The sequence below is a fragment of the Bicyclus anynana genome, chromosome 22 (assembly GCF_947172395.1).
Source record: "Bicyclus anynana chromosome 22, ilBicAnyn1.1, whole genome shotgun sequence".
In the NCBI taxonomy this organism is placed as follows: domain Eukaryota; kingdom Metazoa; phylum Arthropoda; class Insecta; order Lepidoptera; family Nymphalidae; genus Bicyclus; species Bicyclus anynana.
In genome coordinates this window covers 8,820,629-8,835,529 of record NC_069104.1, presented here as the reverse complement: position 1 = coordinate 8,835,529, position 14,901 = coordinate 8,820,629, and the positions used below count along the sequence as shown (strand labels likewise).

At 33.3% G+C, this 14,901-nt stretch overlaps 2 protein-coding genes across 3 annotated transcripts in view; one reads left to right on the top strand and one right to left on the bottom strand.

Annotated features, from left to right (window-relative positions):
• Positions 1-367: 367 nt before the first annotated feature.
• Positions 368-3,183, bottom strand: LOC112051163 (deoxyuridine 5'-triphosphate nucleotidohydrolase). The gene is made up of 3 exons (XM_024089673.2): positions 2,866-3,183; positions 2,614-2,750; positions 368-626 (listed from the first exon to the last, which is right to left on the bottom strand). The coding sequence occupies exons 1-3, from the start codon at positions 2,967-2,969 to the stop codon at positions 424-426; spliced, it is 444 nt and encodes a 147-aa protein (XP_023945441.2). The 5' UTR covers positions 2,970-3,183; the 3' UTR covers positions 368-423.
• A 4,899-nt stretch (positions 3,184-8,082) lies between these two features.
• LOC112051161 (histone-lysine N-methyltransferase trithorax) overlaps positions 8,083-14,901 on the top strand; it is a 30,568-nt gene continuing 23,749 nt past the window's right edge. The window contains exons 1-2 of one of the 2 annotated variants that reach the window (XM_052888264.1): positions 8,083-8,221; positions 13,584-14,817. In XM_052888264.1, coding sequence (XP_052744224.1) covers positions 13,731-14,817 — 1,087 coding nt within the window. In that variant the 5' untranslated portion in view covers positions 8,083-8,221; positions 13,584-13,730. Of the gene's footprint in view, positions 8,222-9,655; positions 10,086-13,583; positions 14,818-14,901 lie in introns of those variants that run through there. The other variant, XM_024089671.2, reaches the window with a different exon arrangement.

The window sequence follows — 14,901 nt, the reverse complement described above, 5'->3', positions numbered from 1 at the left end:
GCAGCAACGCCGTGACTGAAGATATTATTCGGTATAGACATGAAGTTACAACGCTATCAAAGAAAATCATAACTTTGTCTGACGTTGTGTTCAAATTACAAACTAATATAGAAATACTGGAAAAACGGGTGGAAAAAGCAGAGGCTGATTTTGGTATACAAGTTGATAATAAATTGATAAGTTTGTTGAAACCATTTCTTAAAAAAAAAGATGTTAACCTTGTGGCCCCACAACAAATAATTCCTCCAGAAACGATTGCATTTTCAAGTGTTTTGGATAACTTTGAAGAAAGCCCAAATAATACCTAAGTTTCATAAGGCATTTGTTGGAAGAACTTTATTTACACAGGTTGCAAAGTAAAACAAAGTATTTTTAAGACATTTATTTCAATACACTAATACTTAAACTAAACTTATCATGTTTTTATTGGTTTCCTGTAGATCCAAAACCTCCATCGGCTCTCTTTGTTACTGTAAGATCAGTCACCTCCACTAATTCTGGGTAATAAATTTTTTCACAAATGAGCTGCGCAATTCTATCACCTTTTGTAATAGAAAATGGCTGATCAGAATGATTAAATATCACAACACCAACATTGCCACGGTAATCTTCATCAATCACACCAGCTGGGAAAAAAAATACATAAAACGTAAATTTACAAATTTACATCATTAATATTTAGATGCTGCGCCACAAAGGAAATTAAATTGCCCTACACAAATGACAATAAGACCGCTATTACCAAATGACATTAGCGCAGCGCCTAGTGGGACTTGTTTCATGGAGCGGAGTATGACTTCCATTTTGCATCACACAAGCCTCATATAGGTTTGTTTTATGCAAAAAATTAAGTGTGCATATACAATTTACAATACAGACGTAAAACTTTAGTCAACTGCCTTCTGTCAACTGCTCTGTATCAAATTGTAAAAATCAAAGTCTGTACACCTTACCACTGCATCCAAAACTAAACAGTCATCTAAAAGTAGACAAACTATACTTTTCTACCACTATAGGTTGGCTCATGAAATAACTTCAGTCTGTAATTATAATTTTTTTACTGTTAAATTCACATTTTTGTTTACCTATATAATTTAAATAAAACTCTTTAAAAAAAAAACTATGGTAGATTTATGACAATTTTGCAGGGACCCAACAAAAAGGGAGTCTTAAGCGAGAAAACGAAATGTACACAGTCAAAGTTATCAAATAGTGTATTTAGGGCATATACCACAAAATCAGAGTTGACCAATCTTCGTCTTCTGTATCATGCAGAAGATGAAGATGGGTCTTATCTATTTTTGTGTGTCATTCACATCTTCAATTATCAGCAATGGAAAAATATCTATGAAAACCCTATAGTGTAGTTCATATAGTAGGCATACTAAACGGGATGACAAATCATATTAGCACTAAGAAATGTATGAGGACATGTCTCAACTTTTAGGGACTGGCGTAAAATTAAATATTGACATTTTATAATTGAAATTTTCATTTAATTTCAATCATAGCATTTCAATGGTGTTACAATAAAACTGAAAGTCAAGGGAGGTCACAACCCATGTGAGGAACACTACTGAAGGAAGGAAAAAATTCAAAATATGTACCTTGTTGGCATAACCTTTGGTCTTTGTTAATTACTACATACTAACACAGCCATAGGTTCCATAGAGTAAAACTATCCACACACTTAAAGTGATATTACAGTCTAAAAGTATGTATACCTCTGCCTCAGATTCCAGAGGGTGTGGGTTCAACTTGGTCTGGGCATGCACCTCCAACTTTTCAGTTGTGTGCATTTTAAGAAATAAATATCACATGTCTCAAATGGTGTAGGAAAAACATTGTGAGGAAACCTGCACACCAGAGATTTTTTTTAAGTCTCTGTGCGTGTGAAGTCTGCCAATCTGCATTGGTGTACTAATGGCCTAACCCCTCTCATTCTGAGAAGAGGCTTTAGCTCAGCAGTGAACTGAATATGGGTTGATAATGATGATGATGATTAAAGAAAGGTGATATTTATTTATACTGTATTATAGTATATTATATAGAGGTACAGTTGTGAGGCCATAAGGGAAAATCTCTGGATCTACTAAACCCATTCTTTTACCAATAGAAAGTCACATTATTTGCGAGTGTCTTAGGCTATAATAGTACGAGAATGTAAACTATGAGGGTAAAAGTATATATATAGTGTCTAAATTGCAAAGTTACTTAACTCAAACAGAATTGAACACAAAAATTTTGAGGTTTTTCCATTTCACTTGGCAAAGCAAAGTTTAAACTAAAAGTTATTTTTTTGAAATTTCTTTAAAATTCATTAAAAATCATATTTTATACATAATTTTTACCAATAGAAAGTCACATTATTTGTGAGTGTCATTGGCTATGTTCCATATTTCTACAGGAATGAAACTGGGCATCTACTAATCAAACATAAAGGAACAGACAAAGATTAGAGTTTCAATTCAATGAACACTAACTAATAACTATTGCTGAAGGCTTCCGTCACACAGAATGTAGTTCATCATCTGATGATTGATGGTGTAGTTACTGAGAAACATTAACTCAAACAAGCACTTTCGCATATATGATATTAAAACCAATATTTACCTCCAACATCAATGAAATTTTTAACAGCTAATCCAGATCTAGGAGCAACTCTGCCATAGCAACCTGAAGGCAACTCTATTTGCAAATCTGTCTTTACCAATTCCTTGCCGCGTGCAGCCACAGTGTAATCATACGCGCTGAAAACGAATTTTAATAATATCAATTACAATATAGGTAATAATTAACCTGTGAAAACCTCATTTCCAAATATAACGGTCATGCTAATGGTCAGATTAGCATTCAAAGAAATACCTTTTTAAATCAAAACCAGCTGCTTTTTCAGAACCTTTTACTGGTGGGTAAGCATTTTCACTGAGGCGTGTGAATTTTAACAGCGGCAGTACTTCAGTAGGCATGGTTTAAAAATCGTTAATTGTTGAGTGAAGTTTTCAAATAAATGTCTTTACTTATATGTACGATATAATAAAACTATGTAGGTACTTAGATTCAATGAATTTTTCAACTTTAAACACGAATTACAAATTACAATTCACAAAAACGGTAATGAAAATTTATGGCAAACCACAAACGTAAATTTTTTTAACAACAGCGTTTTACGTCAAAGTTTGGCGCCAATTACAAACCACAGATTATGTTTAATTAAAACCGACGTTCTATGAACCATAAACAACATTTTTAAACAATATTTTTTCATTACACTCTCGGCGCGAATTTACGTCGTGTAATCTTATGGTGTGAATGCGGCGTGGACTCCACATAATATGAATTTATCCCTTCAAACGAGCATTGACTACGAAAAGGCTCTTGACAATTTACGAAAGATTTTAGTTTTACTGTTTAATCACAGCTGTTGTACTCTACATTCTCGGCCTTACGGAGTGTAGAGCGTGTGCGTGTAGTTAGTGTGCTTACATAATGAACTGTGACCATAAATACTTATCTGTGACGAATCGTAGATAATTAAATTAATAGACAAATATATAGTATCCATCCCATGTCAGCTTCTCAGACATTGATCATTAATAAGTTGTCAGACGACCTCAGGATTTGCAAAAACAAAACCAATGATATTTTATACTAAAGATAGGGCACTAGCGCATCGAAACTGAGGCTGTTCAGGAAGTGTAAAAACTATATATACATAAATGGAATTAAAGATAAAATTGTGCATGTGACCGCTCAGTGGTGTAGCTAAATTAGGACCACTTTTTGCGGTTATTTTGTAGGGACGTAACCTACCTAGGTATAGTATAAAATAAATTATCATTGGCAAAAACGCCTTCATAATTTCATCTGTTGCAACAAGCACATTTGAAAAAAATACTGGGGTAAAAAACAAGCGATAATTGATTGTTTACCCTTTAATTTTAATGTAAAACCAAGCATAACTTTTAATTGTGTGGTCCAATTTTGATATTACTTTTATTATTAAAAAGAATATATATTGAAGTTGGTCCTTTTGCAAAAACAATTCCAACCCTTAGGATAGGAAAACAGAGGACGATTAATTATCTAGCCTTGACACCTTCAAAGTGATCAGTAGATAAATGAAAATGTTTTGTTTTGCTTATTATTTTATGTGTGTTTTTGAAGTCGGTAGAATATTTTTTTTTAATTATTTATTATATAAATATTGAATGAATATTATATAAATTTGATTGCATGAACATTGCTTAAACAATATAAATCATTCCGTCCCCACTCTAAAATTTTTCTGATATCAAATAATATCAAAAAACAAACTTAACAAAAATAAATCATCAAAATTGAAGCTGTTTCTGAGGATTTCGAAGGATTTTCCCTCTATCGATTATACTTGAAACAACGTATGCGTGGACACTGTAATTAATTTATAGGTGATTCGTTATTGGGTATCACCAGTGTCATGCCGTTTTTTCAGACCCAAAAAGTTTATTTGTCATTTAACCCACCGCATTTCCTCAAGAAAGAAACCAACTTATTCGTAGACATAACAAAACGAGTTGAGGCGTCTGATATTTTGTGTTAAATCATAAAAAAATTGAATAATTTTTGACCATTCCATGCTTTTGACTTACCACAGTACGCCAATCCGTTGTCTATTTCTTTTCCTGTCTTCGGTTGCAACGTTTCGCGTCGCTTCGAGTTTGATAATGGTTTGATTTGGCTTTGGCGTCTGCGTCTGAACCTGTGGTACGGAACTTTATTCCATATATGTAATTTTTTATTCCATTTATTTAAAATTATATTTAATTTAATTAAGTATACTTATATTATTAAAAGTATCAACAAACGGCATTTTCCTTTGTACAGATTGAAAACCTGCAATAGCCAGATCTTCGTGATTTTTTTTTCAGACATTTTGTCTGAATGTCTGTCCGTCTTTTTGTCGACCGCTTAACACGCTGAAACATAATATTCAAATGAAACTTATCACGATTTAAGTTCATACTACGAGAAGGTTTTGGGATATTCTATCACGAAAATCAGCATGGTGCCTTTGGGAGAGGGAATAGAGTCAAAATTTGATATAATTCCTGCTAAATAACACCTTCCTGCTAAGTAGCATATTAAGTAAAAGACTTTCATACAAACTTGTGAGAGCCTCTAGACCTCTTTGATCCGGCCCTATCGAAAATCCATTATTAGCAGAAACCTACTAACTAAAGACTACCTCCCTCCCAAATTTCATCTTTGAAAGCGTCAAGCGGTTTTCAAGATTTCGTGAGAATGGCCTTTCGCATTTATATATTAAGAAGACTAGCCGACGACGAAACCACATTTTTGATCGGTGCTTTGCTCCTATGGGTCGTAGCGTGATGTTATGTAGCTTATAGCGTTCCTCGATAAACGGGCTTTTCAACACAAAAAAAAACAATTTAATTCTACCCATTAGTTCGTCTGTAGGTAAATCAGAAGTACGAAATTGCCTATAACAGGCGAGCAAATATTGTATGATGACGTCACGGCGTTAAAAGCGAGCTGATCACCACGCGCTCACTTTAAAATTCTATAACTCGGGAATTAATTAACGTATCGAAATAATTCTTTCACGAGTATTTTTTGTTTTCAACGGAGAATACAGAAAGCTAACATTTAAAAATAGTGAACATTCTCCATTACATTTAGCTTTAGGTACCACACCTACCCTATATTCAATAGACACAGAACATATAGCGGGTATGTACCTTATTAATTAGTGGTCCGATTTTATTTTGCAAGAAAGAAGGTAATTAAATATTCCATGGTTGTCGGTTTTGTTTCAAAATATCACAACCTTCCCATAATATTGACATACGTAATCTGTTGGAAGCTTTGGACGTATGGTATGGCTCATCTAAAGCTAGTAGGTTCACGTTAAGCACTTTAGTATGGTACATACGAGTATGTACCATGAGTTGGACGGTGGACCATCCATCTTTATTTATGCGTAAATCTATACTACTCGTATTATTATAAAGTTTGTTGACCAGTTTTAATATAAGCGTAGATATAGATATAGATAGTTTACGTGTGCGTAATGAGATACATTACGATATTGAAATTGGTGAAATAAGCTATACTTTACGAGCAAATGTTATAAATACGTTTACTTTTACTATCACCCGCGGTTTAAATATTAGGTTTAGATATTAAATATGGGGATAAAATATAGCCTATGACACTCACAAATAACATGGCCTACTAGTGCTAAAACAATTTTCTAAATCGGTTAAGTAGATCCGGAGATTACCCTAATATATTGCTCTACAACACCATGAACTTTACCTGTTTATATTACTAGCAGACGCCTCGGGGTTTCACTCGCGTATTTCCCGTTACTGTGGGAATACGGAAATAAAATATGACACTATGCCCATGACACTATAACGTGGCTCTCTAGTGGTAAAATAATTTTCAAATCGATTCAGTAGATCCGGAGATTACCCCCACAACACCATAAACCAGAAATTTACAAAAAAACGTAATGAATTCTACGAGTACCTGCCCATGTACTTAAACCTAAACCACCTAAACCGATCAAATCTCTCCGTTCATTGGTAAAAAGCGTGGGAAAATTCGTTCAGTATTTTTTGAGTTTAACGGATTCATACAAATACGCAATTTAATGGGTACCTACATCCGCATAAAAATATAGTAATTATATGATGTAGGTCCCTAACTGAAATAACATAAAATGTAAAATTATAAAAAAACCCCATAAGGTCATAAAATTATTAATTACTCTCTAGATCAAGTAATCAATATTATCTTTCAGTGCACTTTATTTTGAGACCCCACTCGAGTATATTTGCAGACATGCGGTGATTCTTCCCAACTTTCAACCCCCAGAACTTTTAAACGGCTCAACCGATTTTCATCAAACATATCTAAGAACACTCACCCGTAAGTCCCCTTATATATACAAATAAAACTAAATTGAAATCGCTTCATCCGTTATGCTCATAACACCCCTTTTTTTACGTCTGGGGGTTAATAAATACTTGATATTTCAACTACATATTTTAATTTAATTATAAACAGTTAAAATACTCATTATTCTAGATAGAAAATCTATTTATCATTATAAATAAATAGATTCTCTGATGGGAAACTGTTATTTACAAGTATGCGAAATTGATTCATATTTTGAGAGCAAATATAAAATTCAAACTTATTTAGAATGCAAATTATTTAGGGGTACACGAAAACCGATCTCTACATTTAGTCGTGAACATTAAAAAAACAAATCTTTATTTCAAATAATTAATTTTGAAGGAGTTGCTGTTAAAACTTTATTTTTAACCCTTTCGAGTTGAACGGACTAACGACCTACGAGTGGGTACACTGTGTCATATTTTTTTATATTTTAATATTGCACTCGGCTGTTGTTTTTAATAGTTATGACTCAGGGGACAAGATTTAGGTATACGAATTATTATTTTTTTACCTACCTACTCTAGCTGGCGACCCAAATAACACAAAAAATTTCTACCTGCTCTCCGAGGGTCTGGCTTACATTTGGACACAATACGGATAGCAAGCGGCTGATCTACAGCGATTATCCGCCTTCCTAAAATCAGTCTCAGTGAAAAATGTCCACAGACGGAGGGAGTCGCGTCGATCAATATTTTGTTGAACGCTACACGGAAGTTAACATTGAAATTCAAGACCGCTTAAATTTGAAAAACGTGTCGCAACTCATTGAAAGTACAAACTTGCTCTATCGATTTATTACGTCTAATCGCGTTGTAAATCTCGACACGATACGAAAAGCTGTAGTAATTTACAGTGATTCATCCGGGTGAGCCCCCAGAAGGGGAGTTTGTCCATTTTTATATTTACACCGTGTCCCTTGCGGCATGCGCGCCGCCTTCTCGCCACTCGCCAGTCTCGCTACTACAGTTTCACGCACCAACACCAGTGCACTGAAAGTGATGTAAATATTATTCCTGCTACAGTATTTACACACAAATTGTTGTTTACTAAATATAGACGACTTTAGTTGATGAAAGTGTTTGTGCATAAAGTGAAAAAGTGTATAGTTTAAGTGAAAATTAAGTTAAAACATTCACCGTGAATAGTTTCGCTTCGATCGGAATCAAATCTGACCGCGGACATGCTACTTGTGTGTATTTCAGGAAGCGTTACAGCAAGAAACTTTATGTTCTCATAGTTCACGCTAGAGGTCAGTATTGAATTAAAACATACAGAGCTTTTTGAGGGTTAATTGCCGTTTTTTTTCATAAAAATTCGTTTTCGATTGGGTTGTATATAGCTATATTGAATTGGTTAGGGTTAAAGTACCGATGCTCTTCCCTTAGCATCCCTTCTCCGCCCTTTACGCATGATCGACCGGTAGAGCTTTAGGGGTACATTTATAAGTAGGGTGCGGGTAGCTCTATACATACATTGTGTTACACATTTAGGAGCGCAAGTAGGTGCCTACGAGTAGGTATATTGGACAATATGGGGTGAATTGATTTAGTAATTTAAATATTATGAATTGTAATTTATGTTGGTAGCAGTTTATGTTCTTTTAAAAAATTATTAAACAGGTACCTATAGAGCGTATGTTATATTAGAATAAGAAATATATTTAATGATGTTATTTAATTAATAATAAGTAATTTTATTATTATTTTAGCAATGGTTTTTATTTTCTTAAAAAAATAAGACATTCATCAATAAAAATAAAAACACCTATCAGTGATTTAATATTATATTAATCATATAAAGTAAAAAAAATAAAATAATAAAACTAGGAAGTTAAATGGCATAAAAATGATTTTTTTAATACTTTCGTAAATCAATCAATAAAAATAGACATTATCAATTAATTATTGTAACTTTCATTAAATTCGTAAAACCTTGAAATAGGTACAACTTAGTACATACCAACCCAGTTTAGATGTAGTTACTTCTATAATATTAAACTACATAATAGACCTAATAGGTAATTTTTAACTAAATATAATCCGCGAAAACATATTAAATATTATACATTTGATTTAATATAGAGTTACTTATCGAGAGCTTAATAACAACTCTACTACTGAGCTACTAGTCTAGTCTGAAACGTTTAAAACGGTAATAAATTGTCAATTTTTAAATCCCGCTCCACGCGCTCAACGGATAACTTCACTTCACCATAAATCATAACAATCATAAAATAATGATCGCGGAGCAGTCGCGCAGATTGATGAAAACATTACATTTTTATTGATAAAAAAACGGCGAAGAGTGAGTGAAGTGGCGCGTCTATGCAGATAGTTACCATAAAGAGCAAGACGTAGCGAACGACATCGGACATGTTTGTTTTTATACCGGTCCGAATTAACGTCGCGATTGGTTCAAAATCCATAACTGGCCTCTGGGAGCCAGGTGTCGTTCACACCGCGGCCTCGCGCGCCTCGTCTCGTTAATCACTCGTGTTCGCTATTGTTATAGCGCGTCGTACAGCCATCTTTGTCAAATTACAAGCGATCCATTTCAATAATTCGGTTGTGCTAACAAATGGAACAAAACGCAGACACTGTTACCGATGCGTCGTGCGATAGAAACGAGTGCATTACTACATTCTCTTTTGTTTTATCGTTGACGCTACGTTGAATGGAAGCATTACGACGGCGTTAACGATCAGTCTACCATTAAAATGATGGATGATGTCGTACCTTGCAAAAACTGTGTAAAGTGTTTGTTTCAATAAATAATGTGAAGGGTGCTATTTGTATTTATGTTTGACTGTGTATATGAAGAGAACTGCGTCGTAATTTGTCGTACACATTGCATAAATGAGTGGAATGGCGTTGCGGAGCGCGCGGGCCCGAGCATGCGCGCCAGTTTCATCGCGACCGCTGGGAACACACTGAGTGTCCTTCGTTTACGTGCAAATCAAAATGGGAAGGTCTAGATTCCCCGGTAAACCCCTCAAATTCCAGAACAGAAAACGTATCAGTGTCTTATCGGGCGCCGTTTATCATGAAACTGCTCCGGAGAATCACTCCGCCAGCCGTAGCTCGGCCCCCAACGATTTTGCTGGGGAGAAAGAGGTAAAGCGCATTCCAGAAGGTTGTTAGATCGAGAATGTTATATAAAATTAGTGATGTTTTTGACTATGTGTTGTGTTTACGTAATAACTTTATAGCACCACTGAAGCGCCAAGCGTATTGTAGAGCGTCAATACAGCGTATTTTGACATTCAACTTTCTGTGCAATAATGTCTTGTCAACAAAGACGTCCAAACATTTAGCACAAAAGAAAAGTAAAACATACAAATGAAGTGTAATTATGATAAATATAAGTATTAATGTGCTGTATTTACGAAACATCCAATAATATAACCTAACTTTTCATGTTCAAAGAATAATTGTAGAGTCAGCTTACAGACCTGACATCACGTATGATTAGGAGTAAAGATATTCTATTATGTTAATATCCTTTACATAAAATAGTTTTCTATAAAAATACACATAAATAATGTCTTTGAAAGTATTTATATTGTTTTCAGCAAGTGACATGTAAACAAAGAATGTAGTACTTTCATAGAGCTACATGTTTTAAGAAACGTTTTTGAGATTTTGCTTTCATTTTATTTATTGATAAATTTAGAATTCAATAAATATAATTACATTAAATGATAATGCTCTCCTTAATATTTTGATAAAACATCATAATGTATGAACTCAATTAATTAAAACTTAAAAGTTACAAGATTGGTTTGTTATTAGATAACAAAACATAATTAAAAATATTTTAGTAAAGTATGAATTAGGAAACATACATAATGATATTAAACTAAAACAATCTAATGAAATCATTAAATTGTTATATAGTAGTTACGTTAGATGTAGAGCTTCTTTTTTGTTTTTTAGAGAGATAGTCTCGAACTGGACTGATTTTAAATTGTTTGACCAATGGAATCTACATTATCAGTGAACAACATAGACTATATTAATTGATCCCAAAATTCCATAATCAGAATAAGAAGTATGTCAGGAAACTGCTTGGGTCTGTTAGTTAAAATTTTGATTCTACTATCAACCCCGTTTTTAATAGCAATAAAGCAAAAAAACACATCTGCCTGGTTAGTTTGTGAATAAAAATTTGAACTAAAGGTAATAGAGTTAGCTGAGATAGACCTTGTGAAGTAATAATAATCTATACTAATATTATAAAGAGCAATAATTTGATTCTTTTTATGTTTGTTTGCACTGTATAGGTTTTAAAACTACTGATCCGATTTGAATAATTCTTTCACTGTTGAGAAGCTACACTATCCTCGTGTGCTATTTTATCCCCTATTCCTACGGGAACAGGAACTACGCAAATGAAATAATTCAGAACCCATAAAGCTACATTGAATTTTTACTGTTTTATGGAAAACAAATTTATTTATTTCAAGTAGGAGTTGAAAAGCCAAGTTTGTAAGTTAGTAGTGACTCTACCACTGGTTGGAAAGTTGATTCTGCTGAGAAGAGCCAGAAAGAAACTCAACAGTTACTTTTTCATAAATATTACAAGTTTGTAACTTATGGTTCATTATGCCTACAATGTGCACCACAAGTTTTCATGAAATGAGAGAAAGACAAATGTCAACCAATAATATATACTTAAAAATATTATTCTCTTTCTCTATTTGGTTTCATTAGGATGAAAGAGAGAGTGATGTTTTGCTATTGGTCAACATTATTTATTTTTCCCTTTATGACATATTTGTTGACATATTGTAGGCCTACTTGTTTATTTAATCTATTGCATTGGGAACCTATCAGAGCAGATGTGCTTTGAACCATTTGTTATTTTGTAATTCCACATACTTTCTGAATTCTTTTGCCAATTTTCATCAAAATCCATCCAGTAGTTTTTGCGTGATTGAGTAACAAACATACAAACTTTTGCATATTTTATAATATTACTTTGATTTGCTTATTGAATACACAGTTCTTTTATCTATTAATGTACAGTTTGACCTTGAATTTAATTAGAGAGAATTGCTTAACAAAAATTTTAAATTGATTATTATAATTATCATTAGTGTAACATTGGTACAATGGTTAATTTGTGTAAAATTTTATATATTTTTTTGACCTGGTGAAAATGCAAAAATGTAAAAGACTATCTGAAACATTTACTGTACTGTACTGTACCATTAAATTAACCAGATTAAATTGTACCCAGTTGTACAATTTAATCTGCCAGCACCACATGGTAAGGAAGAAACACATTTAGAGATTGATCGGTGTATGCTGATAATTAAGTATTAATTCAATTAAATTCTTCGTTATGGCTTTCATTTGTGTTAATTGGGCATGGTTTATCTCGCTAGTGTGTACTACAGGGTTTTCTTGACGAGTACTGTTTACCAACAAACAAATTATAAATGAGGCTATAAATCACTAGTCATACTTGTTCTTAAATTAATGAAAATAAATTTGATTAATAAGCTTAGAACAATTAGATATGGTTCTTATATTTTATATAACATTTTATAAACAAACCATACATAATTTAAAATAAATAAGTTATGAAATAACATGCATTTTCTACTGTCATTTCTAATTTATTTGTTGGTAAACAGTACTCATCAAGAAAGACTAGTATAGATGGAGAAGGAAAGGAGAGGATTGTTAACGTCCAACTTAATTTTGATACTATAAATAAATAGCAGATTTTTTTCTTACTTTACTCATTAGTCACTTCTGAAACAACAAAAAAATTTAAATTCTTAATAGACACTTTAATATGTACTACTTAAGATTATTATATTCAATGTCCTTGATTTAAAGAGACCGTGAAGAGAGGCAAAAATAATGTTATCTACCTCTTAGCTCTGTTTACTTTAATGTCTAAATTAAAATATGAGTTGTTCTCTGTGGTTATATTATTATTTAGTTGCATGAATGAATTTTGGTCATAATAGAATTAATAAAGATACCTCTTTAAGGTAGGTATTTTAATAATAGGTTAGGTTGAATTATTTTCTGAAGACAATCTATAACACTAGCATATAGCCACTGTTATTGTATTTAGATATTTAAATGAATGAATTAAATACACTGTATAACCACCATTGAAATGTTATTAAAAATAGAATCATATAGGGAATTTCACTTAAAACCATCCCACATTTGTGTTTTGGCACTTTTAGAATAGTTAAAGAAACTTAAATCTAATCACCTTCACATAAAGTTCAGTATTAAAGTTGTTTCCAATAAAACCTCAAGTTTGGAGCGAACTCAACTTTAGACAAGTCAAAATGTTTCGTGCAATGTGACTACTTAAAAAGTCCACCCAAAAGTTGTTTTTGGCACTCATTTAGTGAGGATGTTATTGATAGTTGACTGTGAGCCTATTTTTTTATAATAAGTCAAAGATTATATAAGTACTAAAAATACAAACAAAATAATTTAAATAAAAAGCAGTTTTAAAGGTACAATATGGAGAACAATATAAATATTGAAATATAGGGAAGGTTGAAGTCTTTATAAATATCTTTATATTTATATATTATATATTATTGTTTATATACTCCTTTATTAATGTTCCAGGAAGAAGAAAAGAAGGAAACTAGTAATGAGAATGAAGCTAATGGAACCGGTGAAGATAAAACAACCAACGGTGTAGACAAAAACAACCCTGACAACCAAGATAAGGACTCTGCAAAGTCCCCTGTACGCACAAGGTCCCAGAATAAAATGGAGCCAACAAAAAGTGAGAAACCAAAACCAGTGAAGAAAACAGTGACATTTGGCACAGTTGAGAGCTGTGAAGATATTTTTTTGCCACTGAAAAAGGTTCCGATAAAACACCACGCGCCACTTGTGTCCATTATAAAAAAGAAATCCTCTCTCAAACAGACAGAGTACTCTACTTTCAATAGCATACTAAAACCGGCGAAACTAACTGACTTAAGCTCTAAATCTTCATCAGAACACCAAGAGGGGTACTTGAGGAAAAACTTGAATCCCCTATCTAAACCTACAAATAAGTTTTCACAGTTCAGTGAAACTCGTAGCACATCTCCTCCTCCTAGAAATATTTCTCCAACAGAAAAAGAAAGTGCAAACTCAGCTAAATTTGTACTGCCAGTGAGAAGCAGTCACTCATCAAGAGTAATTAAGCCTAACAAACGTTTTATTGATGGCGATGAGCAAACTACTGTTCCAAGCAGCTTGTCCTCGGGCAAAGTCCTCAAGAAACCAAAGCTGAAGAGGTTAGTCTTCAATAATTTACATGACGATGAAGATACACCAGACGAAGAGGATTCTGATAAAACTAATGATAATGAAAAAGCAAAAGAGAAGCATACCCTTGCTTCGAATCTTTTTAAAGATAAAACATCAAATACATTTCCGAATCTTACCAACGCAGGCCCTAGAAAGCCTGTACGTGATCTATTTTCATATGAAGAAAGAGATAAAGAATATTCTCCAGATGAAAATTCGAATGTCGAAAGTCTAGAGAAATTGAAATCTCCAGAACCAAACAAAGAAGAAAGATCAGGACATGCCATGAGGAAGCTTATGGACATATCTGATGCAAGCACTTCTACGAGTAGTAGTGGATCTGAGTCTGAAGAGAGTTGGGAGAGTGAGAGTCTCGAAGGAAGTGGGGAGGAAGGGGAAAGACAGCCTCCGACAAGCCCTGAAAAGGACAAATCGTCAGCATCTCAGTTGCTCAGTGGAAAAGTCATCATCAGGGAGGCCAGGTTGCAGCTAACATCCCCTGCACCCTCTACTGCTGGGTTGGATGGACCTTTCTCTGCACTAACCACAGTTTCATGTAAGTTTTATTCATTTTGAACAAAACTACAGTGTTTTAATTTAACAAAAATTTGGCAAATACCTATGCTGAACTGTCTAAATC

What these genes read in the sequence shown, in the direction of transcription:
- LOC112051163 (XM_024089673.2), bottom strand. Translation starts at nt 2,969, where the DNA reads ATGCCTACTGAAGTACTGCCGCTGTTAAAATTCACACGCCTCAGTGAA. An exon ending in GCTGGTTTTGATTTAAAAAG is followed by an intron (nt 2,751 to 2,865) that starts GTATTTCTTTGA and finishes ATTCGTTTTCAG; the next exon opens with CGCGTATGATTACACTGTGG. An exon ending in AAATTTCATTGATGTTGGAG is followed by an intron (nt 627 to 2,613) that starts GTAAATATTGGT and finishes TTTTTTTCCCAG; the next exon opens with CTGGTGTGATTGATGAAGAT.